Here is a 19002-nt window from a genome sequence, read left to right on the forward strand (position 1 = left end):
GTGAACTCACTTTATTTGCCAGGTCTTCACAGTCACAGCATATATCCAGAGGTCTCGGTCTTTTGTCATTGCCTCTGTGAGGCCCAACGTTCGAAGGTCAGGCTTGACCACCTCATCTCATGTCTTCCTGGGTCTACCTCTACCCCGGATTTCTTCAACTGTTTGGGAGTGGCATTTCTTCACACATCTCTCCTCAACCATTCGTAGTACATGACCATACCAGCACAAACGTCTCTCTTGCATGCCACAGCTGATGTTTCTTATGTCCAATATTTCTCTCAGGGCGCTTACACTCTGTCGTGTGTGCACACTGACATTACACATCCAGCGGAACATGCTAGTTTCATTTCTTTCGAGCCTACGCATGTCCTCCACAGTCACAGCCCTTGTTTTACTGCCGTTAAGCATGGCAGTTCGCACACATGCATTGTACAATCTATCTTTCACTCTGAGCGAGAGGACCTTTGTCACCAATAGGAGTAGAAGCTTTCTAAACTTTGCCCAGGCTATTCTTATTCTAGTAGTAACACTTTCTGAGCATCCACCCCCACTACTAAATTGGTCACCTAGGTAGCAGAAGCTATCAACTACTTCTAGTTTCTTCCCCTGGAGTGTGATGGAGACTGTTTTCTGAGCATCTGTGGTGTTTATTGCCTCTGTGCATCTGATGCACACGATAGCTATCTTCTTGGTTAATCTTCCTTTGATGTTGTTGCACCTCTTATGTGTCCAGAGCTTACACTGGGTACATCTTATGGAGTTTCTACCTACACCTTTTCTACAGATTGAGCAGGGTCACCTACCTGAGGGTGTGTGTGTGTGATGTGTTCGCTTTCCTACTTACTAGAACTTTGGTCTTTGCTACATTGACTCTCAGGCCTTTTGATTCTAAACTTTGCTTCCACACCCGCATTTTCTTTTCTAGTTCCGGTAGTGATTCTGCTATGAGGGCCAGGTCATCAGCATAGAGGAGCTTCCAGGGGCAACCCATCTTGAATTGCTCTGTTATTGCCTATGATGAATGAAAGGGGACTGAGGGCTGAACCTTGGTGGACCCTTACTTCTACCCAGAATTCTTCACTATACTCATTGCCAATTCTAACCTTACTAACGCCTCTCTGTATAGGGCCTGTACAGCCCTTATTAACCATTCGTTAATCTCCAGTTTCCACATCGCCGTCCATGTGGTCTTTCCTTTATCTCTTGATTTTCAAATATACTTTGAAACTGCTGTGGTGTTCTTGAACTGCTGATGATGGAACGAGCTTTAGAGTCAATAGAATAAGTAGTAGTAATATATAGGAACTAATTTGTTTTTTATGGCTTAGGAGAAAGAGGTTGTATATAAGTGTCTTCACAGACTCTCTGACACTGGTAAGACTGATGTAGATGACATTGAGTTTGAGTAATTTATAAGTCAACATCTGGAGAAAATGTGTTAGTGAGATGAGAATTCCAGAGTGTGGATATTCCAGGAAGGAAGGATTGGGAAAGAGGTTAACAAGGAACTTCGGTGGTGGGATACAGAAGGTGTGATAAGTAGAGGAGACATGATTGAGCTTAGATGGAGGGGCATAAAACTTCCAAACTAAGAAGAGAAAAACTCATTGTAGTAATGATAAAATGGGTGAAAAGAGTTTAATTTATTTTACACATCCACCCAAGAAAAACTGGCCTAATAGCAAGTCAAAGAAAGCAATATTAATTTGCATATATAATGTACCAGTAATATATTGGAGTAGTTTCAGTTTGATTAAACTTTCTCTGATGTCTAGTGCAAAAACAAATTGATACCAGCTTACATTGTCAGGTGTTGAGTTCTGTTTGCTATTTCTGAAGATCTGTTCTTCAAGTTCTTTAATAGTTTCATTCAGTTCTTGTAGTTCCTTGCAGAATGTTGAGTAAACAACTAAAGATAGGACATATTGCAATAGAATAGCAACATCTTTACTAGCATGTTTAGCTTCTGCCACAGTGATACCATTACCTGGTAGAACTTTACAGACATGCTGAACAGAGGTATCTATGGAGATAAAAGAGAAAAAAACTGTTAATGTTACAACGGTGAAAAATCAATAAGAACTTGAGATTACATCCCTGTGATTTTATAGTCTAAAATAGAGCAGTAATGTATTAATGGTTAGTAAGTAATAAAACAGATTTTAGTGTTGGGGTCAGACCTAAGTAATAGAGTAGATTGTTTTAATTTGGGGTTAGCCCTTAGTAATTTTGACTTTTCAAACAGATATTATGGAATGGTAGAGGAGCTAAGTTAGTTGAATCACAGTTGACCAGTCATTATGGTAGTGAGTTACTTATTGAACAGTACATAGTTTATGGCAATGTCCTGTGAGCTTAGTAAAGACATACAACTCAAAAACAGAGAGTACTTGGTAAAACTGATGAATGTCTTAAAAGCATGTATTGTTGAGTTACAATCTTCTCATGAACTTTCACAGAAAAAAAAGTATTAAGACATGTCAAAAAGCGAACAAATTCCTTAAGGACATTCCTGGAATAATGCAGTCAATCAAACATCTCATATAAGAGTAGTCCAATTATAAACTGCTAAACTCAGATATTTAGTGAGGGTTAAATTAAAACTGCAGATCTGTTTTATCATTTGAGAATGATAAATGTGCAGTAGAAATAAGAGTTCATATAAGAGTTTGATAAATTCAATTGCTGCAAAGTGTCAAGAACCCAACATTTTTTGCTCACCAATTGATATTAAAGAATAAAAAGAAAATGTTGTTGCTTTGCAACCAAAGTGACAAGACTACTTCTCTCTTTTTCTCACTCTCAGATGACATATTGGATTCTTCACACTAAACTCTTCTATTAACTATCACATGGACTGATCATTGCCTTGAATCCAAGGAAACTGAATACTGTTTCTTTGAATGGTTCTCCAACATTTGTAGAACCTATATTATAATCTTTTACCAACAACTGTGATTTTGTCATTTCTGCACCTATTGCTTAATGTCTAGTATAGCCACTGGTGAAGTGAACTATGCTAAAGTTGCTATATAATAACATGTTGAATGATAAAACTGAATGCTAAACAGATTTCAATGACTTATAACTTTTATATCTCACTTGTAACGTAAAGTTATTTTTTAAATCATAAGATGGTCTGATGGGATTAACTAAGAATTAAGAAAAAGACAATTTAAAGAATTGTAGAATTGTTAAGTTATCCAATACTAATATTTAGTTATCGAAGCTAATATTGAGAAATTTAATTAAATTTTTCTCCTTCACATATTAATTTTTATTTAAAGACGTTTATATACAGATATGATAAGTAGACTAAAACTGAAGAAACTGCACTCCATACCTGACTGTACAGCAGTCTGGATTGATTGTAAGTTAATTTGTATTTCTTGAGGTGAGAGATATGATGATATTGCTAAAATGAAGTCAAATAAAGAAAAAACGGAGTGAGTAGTGTAGAAATGGAATAAAAAAATTGAACATTTTAAATAAGAAGCTATTTAATGTTGTGCAATTTCTTTTTATTGATAAATGAAAGAAGGAATTTACGACAATTTGTTGTCTAAAGGAAGCAGAATAGAAAAAGCTATTTTCAGAAGCTACTGTAATTATCAATGAAGATTTTTCAATAATTATATGAATCGGTTATTTTCATTCTCAATTTTGTATCTGAATTTTAATTAAATGCAATTACTAGCTGGTCTCTAATTACATTTTCAAAGTGGATTTAAATTTAACAAAATTAGATATTTAAAAACTTGAATTATTATCAAATAGCATTAGAGCAATTAATTGAAGAATTGGTAATGCACTGGACAGAATGCTTTTTGTTATTTAATCAAATCTTTTCACAGTGTGAGTTCAGTTTCTGCAATGGCTGACCTTGCTTCTTATTCTTAAATCCAATCCTAGTATTGGATTCAATTTAGTGAAATATACATCCCTAAAATGTGTGGCCTCATGCCAATGTTAGTATTAATTAGTCATATATATTATTCATACATATAGTTTCTGCTTGAACAAGAAATGATATTGAAGTGTTTATTGCTGGAATATTCTCAAAACAGTTTATCATAAGGAGTAAACTTATGTCTAAACAACCAAGACTAATGAAACAATGAAAAAAGTTGAAATAGATTTATTTTTACCTTGTATAACTGATGGTTTTAATCCTTGCTCAAATGAAAAATTGTGTATCAGGTTGATAAACTTCTTTGATTCACTTAGAATATGTTGAACAGCTTTCCATGAGATCTGGAATTCTATTGGATTTTAAGAAAAGATATTGATTTGCTTTGGTTGTTTACAACAAAATATGTGGAGGATGTAATAATTAGAAAACTGTTATTTGTGTATTTGGTAGTCATTTAAAATGTTAGAAATACATAAATATTGCAAATAATTCTATAATTTCACATTATTACTAAATCATTGTGTTGTTATATGATCACATTAAAGTCTTTTGCTGTACATACATGTGACATACCTAAATGTACAAAAATCAGGTACTAAGATATTTGATTTTAAAAATGATAACACTACATAATACTGTATGCTAAATGATGTTTAAAAACCTAAAATTAACATTACAGCTTTACAGAATTCTTAAAATAAAAAGTTAACACTTACTGTTTTTATAATGACCTGATGATATTAACCGAATTTCTTGATCTTCCACAGATATATTGAAGTAAGTCAAGGGATTTAGCTTGCCAGTCATTATCAGAACAATGTTTATTACATGAACAACCAAATTAGGTGGATTAGCAAAGCCTCTGATGCTTTCTATACAATTTCTGTCTATTTTACTTTTCCAAAAATATATCTACAAATTGAAGGGAAAAAATTAAAATTGTTATATACTTACAATTAATATCTTCTATTGAAATAAATGTCAAAGAGATAAACTGAATCTATGATTTGGTTTTTGCTGTTTAGCCCTAAATATCAATAAGGAGCATATTTTTATACTATATAGATCATTACCGCAGAATTGATGGTACCACATAAAACGCAATGGAGTGAATGATGGTGCCACATAAAAATCACTGGTGCTGGTGCCACGTAAGAAGCACTGGTAATGGTACCATGTAAAAAACCCCAGTATTCTCTGTAAAGTGGTTGACATTAGGAAGGGCATTCAACTGTAGAAACCGAGCCAATACAGACTATGGAACCTTGTATGGACCCTGATCTTGCCAGTTCCTATCAAGCTGTTCAACCCATGCCAGCATGGAAAATAGACATTAAATGTACACAATGATGATCATGATACATTACTGTCAAATGACAATGGTCAAACAATATTCATGCACTATTAAAAGTCTAATTAGGTTTACATAATCCAATTTTCACTTCCTTGTTTTTTAAACACAAAGGTGTTGTCTGAAGGTGAATTGGCTGTTATTTCTAGCAGGGAAATCATCTACGTATTGTTTTTTGTCTGCACTACATTTTATTACATAATCTATAATAATCTCAAGCAAACTAAATAGTTTTACAGAATTTATAGCACATTTATAGAAAAATTTATTGGAAGATTGATCGCTCCAGCATAGCCACAGTCAAATGACTGAAACAAAAAAAAAAAAAAATAAAAGAATAAAATAAAAATATTGGGAAATGTTTATCCACAAGAAGTGTTTATCTGCAGATGCATTAAAATCTGTATTGAACATAAGATAGTTTATTTTGTGATTCAGATTTGAAGAGTTACAAGGAAAAAAAAGTCATAAGGCTGAAAGTGTGAATAAATTGACTTACATGCACTTCTACACATATACAGACAGTCATATTATTAGTGTTGTGTAATAACAACATAAATAAATAAAAAAAAGAAAATGATCTAACCTTTTCTTTAGATAGCTCAACACATTTCTCTTTGTAGGGGATTTGTTTTTTTGCTTTAGCCAGATCTTCTTCAATCTGGTTTTCTTTCTTCTCCAGGTTTTCTGCCATTAATCTATGAAATTCTTCATCATAGGAATCATAGTCATCTTGATAGTAAATTTATTTAGGAAAATAAAATACTAAAATCACTTATTTGTAAAACTTGATATGACCACAACTAAATAATATATAGGAACAGTGAAAGAAACTAGTTTGTGTAACATTCAAGCTTTTCTTAAAGTTATTAACAGCTTGAATAAAGTGAATTTTTATTTGTGAGTGGATTCATAGTAGAACAAGCACACTCAAAATTACACAATCATTAAGTTGTTCACAGTGTTAATATTCTTATATATCACAGACAATACATGGGAAAACTTAAGATATAGATTTGGTGAAACAATTGGTAGTTGAAATATTGCAAGTGCAGAGAAAAAAATTAGTTATTCATTCACCATAACTTTTAATATTTTTCTTTCATTTCAAACTTTTCATTCTTATAAACTGCCAGTAAATCTGAATAGATCAGGCTTAAGCATGTTTGAGCAAGTCTGACCTGAAGCTCAACAACAATTAGGGTTAACCTGAGTTTATCAATAGATTAGACAGACAACTACCATTTTTGTAGACATCCATTCCTTCCCAAAGATTGCATATTGACAAATGCTAGTGCTGGTGGCACGTAAAAAGCACCCACTACACTCTCAAAGTGGTTGGTGTTAGGAAGGGCATCCAGCTGTAGAAACTCTGCCAGATCAGATTGGAGCCTGGTGCAGCCTTCTGGTTCGCCAGTCCTCAGTCAAATCATCCAACCCATGCTAGCATGGAAGGCAGACATTAAACAATGAGGATGAGGATGAAATTATAGCTTGTGTCAGAGACTGCGTTTTGAACCATCACATTCATATTTCTCAGCTTTGGATCACAGCTACCATAAAATGCAATAACCTTATGTGATTATGGCTCAGCTGATCACATCAGTTGGGATGCCAAAATCTCCCTGCCAAATGGTTAATAAAATGTTACGAAACCTTTTGCCAATGGTATATAAAAAGGTTAGAAATCTAATTAAAAAGAGAGCATTTTTATGTGATATATTCTCAGTTATTCTATCTTCAGTATTAATAATGGCTGAAAGTTCTCCATTGAGTTATGTAGCTAAATCTCACAAAAAGTTATTTCTATCTAATTATGAATCACTGTGGTATCATATATCAGCGTGTTGCAATGACCAAATGTGTCTTTATCCATTAATTTTCAAAGGCTATTATTTATTCAACTGTTGTAGAAATGTATATATTACATTCCTGGTTAAGTAAACCAGAATGTTTTATTGTGTCTGGGGACAGAATGAAAATTTATATTTAATTCAGTGTGATTTATGAATTGAACACAAATGATGTTAATCATTGATTATTCATTAACTGCATCACAACAACACTAAAAGCTGATGGCAAGCTGAGATTGAGGTTTCTAGTTTTTTTTTTTTCATTTACAACATTAATACACAAGCAAACAAGACAACTTCAAATATCTCCTCTAAAAATACACAGTTTGACAGTTTATAAAAAATAACTGTTAATGTAAAAGAGACTGATTGTATTACCATTTGTCAAGAGTTCTTTATTGTCTGCTTGGTCAAGAAAGTTGGTAAACTGGTGGTTGTCTAGAATAGCTTTGATTGCTAAGTTCTGTCCAATTTGTGTCTTCAAGCTTTCAACTTGGGTTGCTTTGTGTATGATTACTTCAAGATATTCCTCGGATTTAAGCTTAGCAGTGTTGTATTCTGCTGTTTTGAACTTCACATCTTTTGTCACATTTTGCAATCTTTCTCTGGTGTCTTTCAATTTCGTAATTGTTTTACTAGTTCATAATGAAAGAGTAAGTAGAAAGATTATATGACATGTACATTAGACACCATATAATAAGCAGCTAATTTGATGGATTTGGATTTTAAGAATATATTCAATGAAAGTAATTATGGAAAATATTATGTAACATTTAATCAATCCTTTCTCTCTCTCTCTCTCTCTCTCTCTCTCACACACACACACACACACATACACAATGTACATGTGCACACATGTATGTTGGGATGGGTTAGAAAGGTTGTCACAGACCTTGTTATTTCTTATTTGGAGTTGATGTCTTCGTAAATGGGATGGGGATCACGCCTTGCTCATATGTTCTACTTTTGGCAAGTATCCTATGGCTGGATGCCTTTTCTATCATCAACTATTTTATGAAGTGTACTTCATTATGGCAACAACACTCAATTTCATATATCCTTGGCAAAACTAAAGTGTCCTCTTTATGCTGTCTCTGTTTGCCAGCCACTTCAGTGAGTGTACTAGGTGCATTTTACTGAAACACTAGAACTAAAGAGGTAGCCTTCTTCCTGGCAAAACTAAAAAAGTCTTTTCTACCTTATGTTGTCTCTATTCATTCTCAAGCACCAGAGGATTGTCTCATCCTCAGCAAATAGAAAGAATTAGGGAATGATGAAAGAGAATGAAAGGGTGACAGAGGAGAGAGTAAATAGAGGGTGAGATGTGTGTGAGTGTGGAGAGAGAGAGAGAAAACTACACAATGACTATTGGTAAGGAGATAAAAAGCAGTATGAGTGGCATGATGGGGAAAGAGCAAGTTGATAAAAGGGGAGATAAAATGACAGAAGTGGGAACGAGAGAGAGAGAGAGTGTGCAGGATATATGTGTGTATGTAAAGATGTCTAGCCTCTGAATAAAAACATATCATGGCAAGTATTTGATTAGTAACTAGAGGTAAAAAAAAATTTTGATTCTTACTAGAATCTCCAGCACCTCATTTAAATAAGATTGAGTCTCTTTGTGGTCACTCAATGTAGTTTAAATATAATTGAAATCTGGCTCAATTCACACCCTGTCATTACAAAAAAGAAGCATTTGACTACATATCCTCTGATAAGATGCAAACATGAAATGATCATATCTAGAATGTTTTATATCAAAGATCTGCTCAGTCAGGGTTGACTACAGACACTAAAAACGACAACAAGCAGTGGCACAACCACAACAGCAACATTTATTTACATTTTAACTTACTTAATTTTTGCCATTTTTTCTTTCCGTTCATTATTTTTCAAATTAATGAGGTATTGAAAGCAGTGAAGTAGCTGTTCATAAGTCTTTGTAGATATGAAATTTGCTTGATTAGTTGAGGAAGAAGATGCTTCTTGTTGTAGCCTAAGCAAAAGTGATTTTTTATATAGTTAGTTTCATTTGAAGTAATTTTACCAAAGCTCAATCAAGTGGAAATAATATAACATAAAATATTTTAATTATAAGGAATGTTAAGTTTGCTATAAATTCATATTAATATGTGAATTATAAGGAATTTTATGGGTAAAAAATATAAACTGAAGATTGAATGAAAAAGAAAATATAAAACAAAATTATTGAAATTATTTCATTAAAATGTCTACATTTCTTTATTTTACGCATAAAATAAATATGAATGTATTTTAATAGCTTGTTTTCGGTCTTATGCTGTAGTTCAAAGAAATTAGAAAAGAACAAATTAGAAATTTTGAAATTATAAGACAATCTGGTGTTCTTTAAACAATTTATATTATGAACATATATATAGTGTTTAGAATGTTCCCAACTAATTCAAAGTAACAATGACCTGGTAATAAACTGTGGAGTGACAAAAGGGCTCTAAACTCTGGAATGATAGTAGTGACTCTAAAATCTGAGGTGACAGTAGTGACACTAAATTCTGGAATCATGACTATGATTCTAACTTTGTTTCAAAAGTAAAAGTATTCTTTCTGCATAGACAGACAATAGTCGCTGTTAATATTTTAGAGTTGTTATCAACCCTTATTACCCATGTTGTATGAAATACACTAGTATATATCTCGAGCTTCATATCAAAACAAAATAGTTGTCAGTATGAAGTACATTAAATTTTTAAAAAAGTTTTAAAAGCCAAAGATAAAGCATCAAAGTGGTTGCTCAACTTGTTAAAACCTTTGGCTAAATTTCTTTCGAAAGCTATTCTAGGACACATTAATATCTAGAGGAAAAAAAAAAAATGATGGAAAAGTCACAGCTAGAATGCTTTTGAATACCATACTCCTGTTTGATTAGGGATGACTTGAACTAAACATCATTAAAGAAAAACTACTTTTTTTTAAGCTGTTTTAAGAAGTAGAGTCTATTTTTCTTCATTCAGTCAAACAAGAGAAAGAGTTAAGTGCATTGCTCAAGATATAACAGAATAACAGTAATATCATCATTATTGTAGCATCCACCTTTCCATGCTTGCATGGGTTAGATGAAATTTGTAGAGGCAGATATTCTACAACTAGATGCCCTTCCTGTTGCCAAACCCTCACCTATTTCGAAATAAGGTAAATATTTCACCATGACCAGGTATTGTTTTTGCAGAAGATTGGAAATGAAGAATGGTGATGCTCATTTACAATTATCATGCAGTGTCAAGACAAGGAAACACCAACACTCATACACACATATACATAAATACAACAGGCTTCTTTCAGTTTCCGTCCACCAAATCCACTCACAAGGCTTTGGTCAGCCAAGGGACATAGAAGACACTTGCCCAAGATGCTGTGCAGTGGGACTAAACCTGAAACCTTGTGATTGGGAAGCAAACTTATACCTACACAGCCACACCTGTGTCTACTACTATTTTACAAACAAAATATAATTTCAGTTATGTAAAAAAATTGCTGTGATGAGGTGGCATAGATTTCACATGTGAGGTGCTGATTCCTAAACCTTGGCAAATGTAGCATATTTATTAATGTCTAGTTGAGTAGGCACACTATATATTAATATCTAAGTGTTAAGTGTAATATATTAGTGTAGTGTTTACACTGTAAGTGTAACAATTATTTGTGTTTAGTTAATGAGTGTAACATATCTTAGTGTTTCGTTGGTAGTTTTAACATATTTTAGCAATTAGTTGGTACCTTAACTCTTTTGATACCAACCCACCTGAGATTGTCCCAGGTTCTATGATACAAACTTCCTGTTTTAAACTGATATGAATTAAAACCCTTCATCAAAATTTCATGTTTCAAACACCAGCTTATTAATGGCAAAGTTATTTTACTAAATTCTTGATTATTATTTTCAAGGCAGAGTGTTCCAACAAAAAATCTGGTAACAAAATTGTTGGTATCCAGTTGCTGACATTATGCTATGAGCCCAGACACAAAAGGCAAGTTCAAGTTTTGTCATTGATCATTTCATTGGAAAATAGGTACCAGATCTGTCAATCTATAATAGGCTAGCATCCTATTCCAGAAACATTTGTTAAAATATGAACTTATTGAAATCTAATGGAATTGCACAGCAAATTGTAGTGCTTACAGCATTAGATTGTGATACCCATTTATAGAAAGACAGGGTTGTTGAGACATAAATAATTCTGTTAGGAACATAGTATTGTACCTGCGATGGCATATGCATTGGTGACTCCTCAGTAACTAATGATACTGTTAGCTGTGACTGTAAAACAGTTAGATATTAAATAGTGGTGAAAAATGGGTCATCACAGTAGAACTGTGAAGAGAAACCAAAGCTGTAGAAATGAGGTGCTATCAGCATATATATCATAGACCCTGAAATGAATTTTGTTGAAAGATATTACAAGCAATTGGTTCCCTGGAGGTATATATTCACTCATCAACAAAGCAGAAACTGAAGTAACTGAGCTACTCTTATCACCAGATCATCCAATATTTTTTGCAAAGGTCATCTTACAAGACACAATTCATGGTAGAATATAGCAAAGTAAACAAAAGAAGACATAGATAACAATATGAAATAGGGTAGAGCAGGACTTCTGTGAAATCAAGATGTCTATAATCTATAATGTACAGAATGAAGAGAGATTAGCAGTGAAACCATTTGGTATTTCTAAAAGAAGAAATAATACACAGCATGAAAGAATACACAGAATTAGACTTCAATGACCTCCAGGAAACATTAAAGAACATGATAGTAAGATGAGGACAAATCATACAATCATAACGGTGCCTCCACTGATATACCAAAGTTATGCAAACAAGTAATCATAAAATAGAACTATAAATTATAAGAAAAATTACCCAATATGATCTAGAAGTAGTCTTTGAGTATATGGTAAATTACAGACAGTTTCATTAAATACTTTTACTGGATCTGTGTTGCAATCTGAAGATTCTACTTGTACAATTTCAGTATGCGAGGCAAGGTTTCCAGTCCAAGGTGCTTTGTTATATTCTTTAAACATGAATTTATGAATATTTGTCAGGCATTTAATAATTCGGTTCCTGAAATGAAATCATCATTATTATTGTGTAATGTCAATGTTTTCATTTGACTTTCATAATAACACTAACTGTTACATGCCATTCATATCTTGTTTTTAATGTGGAAGTGTCTGCCATTTCCCAACAGGTATAATCATTTATCTGGTCATGTCTGAGTATATAGTCAGCATTTGTGAAGTTTAATTAGCCAGAAATCAAGTAGTGAGCTGATATTTGCTTCTTCAGTTACTTTATGTTGGTAATTTTTGTAACTAAAATCAGAACTTCCAAACCTGCTCTAAACCAAGTTTTTCCTCAGTGTTGGCACATACACAAACATACACATAAACACACAACATATATACATACATTATATATAAATTATATATGAGTAAATAAATAAAACTGTGTAATATGAGTTTTGTCCTTGGGTAGCAACTGTTATTTCCTATTTGCTTATCCCTAGAAAGTAAGGAAAATGGCTAATATTTCATTCAAATTTTGCTTTGTTACATTTATTTAAACCCTAAAGAATTCCTCACAACACAAGGTTATGATGCACCCCCACTACTTTTGCTCTTTATCAGAGATGCACATATTGTCAGCCACTAAGGGACATGCTTAAGTGGTTAAGGTTAGGCACCTAACAAGCAAATTTGTGGCAATGAGCAAAATATTTGCTATGATGATTTTTCTGCTTTAGCAACTCAGTGCTGAATCTGTCTAAAATGTAATGGAAAATAGGTCAGTTTCAAAACATTGATGTTCAAGTGACAAAAGCAAAGTTTGAATGGAATAGTAGTCATTTCCTTTGATTTCTAGATAGAAGCAAATAGGAAATAACACTTACTGACAACAAGAACAGTAGCAGCAATAAGTGATACAAACATTAGTGGCTGGTATGGACAAAAATGTCCTGACACTCACCGCTGGCTATGACTAGGTACATCTCCCTTTTGTGAGCAAGAGAAGCAACATTCAGAGACACAAAAGGGTTAAATGATATTACTTTATCAATATTGTGTTACCTTAAATTGTTCTCCTGGAACATTCCAGATTCATTTAAGTAACGAGTTGTCATAGAAACAAGGGTCTCTTCTGACCATTCAAGCAACCAATTTATCTGGCAACTTTTCAAGATTCCTGGGTATTCTCTGAGCAAGAACAATGGAAGACATAATTAAAACATACAGAGAAAATAAAAAAACATACCAAATTTATGATTTGTACGTAAACATGTAATATTTAAAAATAATACAGACATGTAGGATCTAGAAGTAATACAACATGTGGTAACAAAACTCAATAGTGCAGACTTGTAAACCTTGGCAGCAGTAATGTAGATGTGTAGGACTGAAAGTAGTATAAATGTGTAGGACTTAACAGTAATATAGACATATAACACTTAACAGTAACGAAAACATAAGACTTATAGTGATACAGACATTATCATAAAGATTTTGTTTTTTAATATTAATATTAAGGTGGTGAGCTGGCTGAATCATTAGCACACCAGGCAAAATACTTAGCAGCATTTTATCTGTATTTGTGTTCTGAGTTCAAATTCTGTTGAGGCAAACTTTACCTTTCATCCCATTTGGGTTCGATAAAATAAGTACCAGTTGAACACTGGGGTTAATGTAATTGATTTAACCATGACCCCACCCCCAAAACATTACTGGTCTTGTCCCAAAATTTGAAACCAATAACAGAACTAATATTCAAATCAGTCTACTTGATTTAGTTACAAACATAACAGTAGTAGCTTTAAAACAGAATTTTGCAGTGGCTATATAAGGTATTTGATTGTTGATGAAGGTATAATAAACCAGAAACAATGGTAACCAGTTGATCCCAATTTAACTGTCCACAGTGAGGTTGTACAATAAACATGTAACATATTTATGACTGCCTCATGTATCTAGAAATTTTAACTTACATAATTAAATAAATAAAATATATTTATTGAATTAATTTACAAACATAGTAACAGCTAAAATCTTTTGGTATGACGGATAGTAGAGTTCACTATGGAGGTAATAACTAAAGATTTTAACCATCACTGTGTTTGTAAATTAATTGAATAAATTAATTAATTTTATTTTGATATATAAGATAAACATAAGCTATTTAACAGTAATATAGGACTTAAATATGATAATGTAAATATAATAGAAATACAGGAAACCATATTAAAATTACATATCTAAGCTTGTCAAAAAAGGTTGACAGTGCCTTAGAATAACTTATAAGACCTTTATCAGTTGCTCACTGGCTATATATTTAAAGCTATATACAGCTATGGAATATCCTCATTTACAGTTTGCATTTCCAGTCTAGAACACTATGTTGTCCAGAATATCAATCAATTGGAAGCAATCAGGAGAGATGAAGCCAGACAAATACACTCTTTCAGTCAATTTGCCAAATCATGAATGTCTTGCCTCTCTAGGCATTGCCACACTAAAGTTTTTATGTCCAGTAACTGACTTGGTAGAAACCCACAAGATTAACTACCATCTTTCCAACAATAACTTTGGTCACCTTTTTGAATTCAATACCACTACCACCCATGAACATGCATTTAAAATCCAAAGACAGTGCAGTACCCAAAACTTTCAGAAATACTTTTCCATGTCAGGATTGTCGAAGCATGGAATAAACTCCGTGTCATTTGTTAGCTGTGAAGACACGGCATCCTTCAAAAATTCTATGATTCCTGAAATTAACTAATACTACCACTGATGTGCCTATGCACTCTTTCCTCTTTAGGGCTTTTATTGACCACCTTTCTGTATTTTTCTGTTTTATTCTGTGTACTACATATGCACTTTTGGTATTCATTGCTGTCTATCTTTACTTGACTTAATGAAGCTTTCTCTTATCTCTTTTACCTTTTTCTGATAAATTGTAGTGTATCGGAGTACAGTACACAATAAGCTCTTTATTTAAATATATTTGCATGTAAATAATATCAGAAATGTGGAATAAACATGAAATATAATGTAAACATGTAGAATTTAACAACATAATTATTTTCAGACATGTAGGATTTAGAATTGTAATGTAGATGTCAAAAACTTAATAGATTTGTTGTTGTTAAATCTGAAGTCAACAATGATTAAGCAGAAATATGATCAAAGACATTCCATTCATGATCACCTTACCTTTTGTCAAGCATGATATATCCCAGATTATTTTAACGAATAGGTAATTTATTTGTAAGACAGTAAGATGTATTTTGAGGAGATTTGATTAGTTCTAGCAGGTCAAACAACCACATAATGATATCCTAGTTGGTTCAATCTAAAATTGTAATGCAGATGGGTAGGACTTAACAGATATGTAATGCAGACACTGGAGAGATTAATAAAATAGTTATTGTAGACATTTGGACTTAACTGAATTGTTATGTGGACATGTAGGGACAACAACAACATGATGATTATGATGATGTAGAGCATATAAAAATTGTTATGTAGAGAGGTAGGAGTGAAGGGAATTTTTATATAGAAATAAATTATAGTGCCTTGAATTCCTTTAGCAGAGTCCACTTTAGTGTAAGTATTCATATCAGGTTTTCTAGTTCTGAACTTGACTTTATATTTTGATGCATTACTTCTGTACTAAAACCTTTGTGTAGTGTCACTGCTTGAGGGTTAAGGTATTGTCCAGCAAAGGGCTGCTGCCATATACAACTGGAATACAGTATACAGAGCAGCATTTGGGAGGTTGCTCTATATGCTGGCTGGTCCATCAGCATCCATTGACTTCAAGTTGGGTTTATTTTAGAGATTGAAACCATGATTAGCAGCTACTCATGAATCATAATTCCTTCTTGCTGGTCTTGGAAATTTTTCAAAGATCATGGGTGCTGTTCTTCATCTAGGACTATTCAGCAACAAGGACTACAACAACAATCACTAGTGTTTTGGTTTCAATACAGATTATTACAAAAGCTCTTAATGTTAGTAATCCTCTTAATTAGATGCAAATAGTTTACCTGTATATATTGGATAATAAAGGGTTTGAGGGGGTTACATGGATAAGAATGTGAAGGTTTCTCTTCACATTGTTGCAGAAATAAGTCACTGGCTTGATTGCTCGCTCCAGATGGTCTTTTTTCAACTGCAGTTCAAGTGACTAAAATAGATGAAATTCAACAATGATTGAAATACAAATGAAGAAATAGAGATGAGAGTGAAGTTCTTAAAAAAATAAATGCATTTAACAAATAAAAGGATATATTGTTAAATAAAGTTGATATTCTGAACTATAAAAACAATTTACAAGGAAGCGTCATAGACAAAAACATGTAGGTTGAGGCTTTACAAAATGCTTGCATTCTTTTTATTGTATTTCATAAATACATTTTACATCTTCACCAATGACTTGTCTAAATACAACTGTATTTGATGTTCTGTTATGGGTTAACTATTGATAAGTTTAATTTGATTGTAAAATTTATATAGATTGTATTTCTGACACAGGCACATGCTACAAATTTTGTGGGAGGAGATAAACAATTAAATCAACTCTGGAACTTGATTGGTACTTTATTTTATGAACCCTGAAAAGTTGAAAAACAAAGCTGATCTTAGCAAGGTTTGAACCAAAAATGTGAAAAAACTGAATTCTCTTTAAAGAAATTTCTTATACTTGTTCTCTCTCTGCAACTTTTGTGAGATCACGTGGATAACACATGCCGACATGGTCATGAGTTAATAACTTTACAACAGATATTATATTGTATCTGCTAGAAACAGCAGCTAAGTTTCCCTCAAATCACACCCTGCTCTATCAAAAATGGCACTTATGGACAAAGTAGTTATAGATATATGAAAGACAGGATGATCATAGCTGGAATGCTTTTGATTAAGATCATAAATGTTGGTCAGAGATGAGGAAAACTGCCACGAAGTTTGGAAAAATTTACAAAACATATTTCATGACTTCCTTTTTGATCGATGCTCAAAATACTGCCTATTTTCTGTGAGTGTAATTATTATATTTGTATGAGATAATGAAACATTAGTTTGTTCTTATTAGACATAGGAATATATGTTGATGAGCTACAGGGGTATCTGTTGACAAGATACATATCTTCCTAGTTCAATACAAATGTTTATGCAGAGCAAATTCAGGACTTAGTGATTTATTAACAAATATTTGCCATCAATTTCCATAAGAAAAACCAAACCTGGAGCAGTGTGGAAAGTTCTTCAGTGGAGTAAAGTGTTGTGTAATCTTCAATAACAAGGAAATTGTTAATACAATCCAGATGAAGAGGATCTAATAAATTGCTTTCCTATGTGGCAGAAAAAAATAGGTCAAATTATAAAATGGAAACAAAACAGTTTTTATTTATAAAGTATCATCACAGTGAAATGGTTGGAACCAGTAAAAGAATAGTTAATATAACTAATAAATACACCTTCCTAAAGTCTGAAAAGTGTTTTCTGTAGTGTTGGGTGAATTAGATATAATCTCTCCCTACATAAGATATCAGTCTATGGTAGATGTTTTTTCTCATAGGGGAACTGAAAATGGTACCATAAGCTGCCTATTGTGGTGAGATTTACTCATGTTTAAAACTAGGTGAACTAGGGTGTTAAAAGTTTAGTGTCATGGCCACAGACAAAATGTTGCTTCAATGAAATCATACCAACTGTATTCATCTTGATTAGATTCTAGTTGGATTAGCTATTCTTACTGACAAAGACAAGAAATACAAAGTTAATGATTTGCTTTCATATGGTGTGTTTATGGTATGTCACTGTTATAGCAACCAAATTTCCAAGCTAGAACTTGAACATAGAACTGTGAGCTATTGCGATACACTCATCAAAGCTCACATTACAACCATATAATTAACAAGATATATACAATAAAATTTATAGAAAAACAAAAGACAAAGACAGGTGTATGAACAACAAGCAAGTGTATTAGTTTGATGCCCGGGAAAAATGAAAAAGTCTTTTACATTTTGAGCTTACACTCTTCAACAGAAAGGAATAAGAGAAAATAAACAGAGAGAGAATGAAAAAAAATCTTGTAGATTTCAGCGGTCCAACATGGCAAATGATAGGAAAAAAAAAAAGGTTGAATGGAAGGCAGATGATAAAGTGCTAGTGATCCCAACAAGAGAAGGTGCACGTGCATGTATATGAGAATAGTGTGTGCGTGTGTGAATAGGGGTGAGTGACTCTGACGTGTGTAACATGTGTGTTGTGTGTAGCAGTTAATATGTGCTTTTTCACATGGTGTATGCAAATGTGTGAGTGTGTGTGTGTGTGTGTATGTCTGTGACTAAACAGTGTGCATGTGTATGGTGTATATATGTGGGTGAAAGTTATCTTTGTCTATGTAGGTTGCGTGTGTTAATGCATGTTGCATGTGTATATAGCCTGTGTTCAGGTATTATGTGCTTAGTGTGGGTGTGGGAGTATATATTTTCTGTGTTCATGTATCATGTGCTTGCGTAGGTATGGGGGTGTGCATGATGGTGTGTGGTGTGTGTACTGAGTTAAACAGTATGTGTGGTTGCTCATATAGTGGTATGTGTGGTAATGCTATTGAAGATTGTGTGTGGTGTGTGTGCTGGGAAGTCGTCAGTGCTAGTGTGTGTTTGGAGTGGTGTGGGGTTGGTGTTAGATGAAGAAAGGAGGTGAACTGAGCCCATGTGGTGCAAAGAAGTGAAGAGAGAAGGTTGATTCCTGTTCACGGCAAAGGTGGGAGTCCGGATGGCCCGTGAAGACAGTCTGAACACACACACACACACACACACACACACACACACACACACA

The 19002-nt window shown here is 33.2% G+C and overlaps 1 protein-coding gene across 3 annotated transcripts in view; it reads right to left on the reverse strand.

The window, feature by feature from the left end:
• The window catches only part of LOC106872129 (dynein axonemal heavy chain 5), a 183710-nt gene that overhangs the window by 46796 nt on the left and 117912 nt on the right, over window positions 1–19002 (reverse strand). For all 3 annotated transcript variants that reach the window (XM_052965662.1, XM_052965663.1, XM_052965664.1), the window contains exons 62-72: window positions 17397–17504; window positions 16200–16339; window positions 13225–13350; window positions 12014–12217; window positions 8973–9113; window positions 7496–7752; window positions 5851–5996; window positions 4630–4825; window positions 4149–4262; window positions 3344–3415; window positions 1803–2023 (exon numbers count right to left, since the gene is read on the reverse strand). In XM_052965662.1, the coding sequence (XP_052821622.1) occupies window positions 1803–2023; window positions 3344–3415; window positions 4149–4262; window positions 4630–4825; window positions 5851–5996; window positions 7496–7752; window positions 8973–9113; window positions 12014–12217; window positions 13225–13350; window positions 16200–16339; window positions 17397–17504 (1725 nt within the window). The remainder of the gene's footprint in view (window positions 1–1802; window positions 2024–3343; window positions 3416–4148; window positions 4263–4629; window positions 4826–5850; window positions 5997–7495; window positions 7753–8972; window positions 9114–12013; window positions 12218–13224; window positions 13351–16199; window positions 16340–17396; window positions 17505–19002) is intronic.

This window comes from Octopus bimaculoides, chromosome 2 (assembly GCF_001194135.2).
Source record: "Octopus bimaculoides isolate UCB-OBI-ISO-001 chromosome 2, ASM119413v2, whole genome shotgun sequence".
Lineage (NCBI taxonomy): Eukaryota > Metazoa > Mollusca > Cephalopoda > Octopoda > Octopodidae > Octopus > Octopus bimaculoides.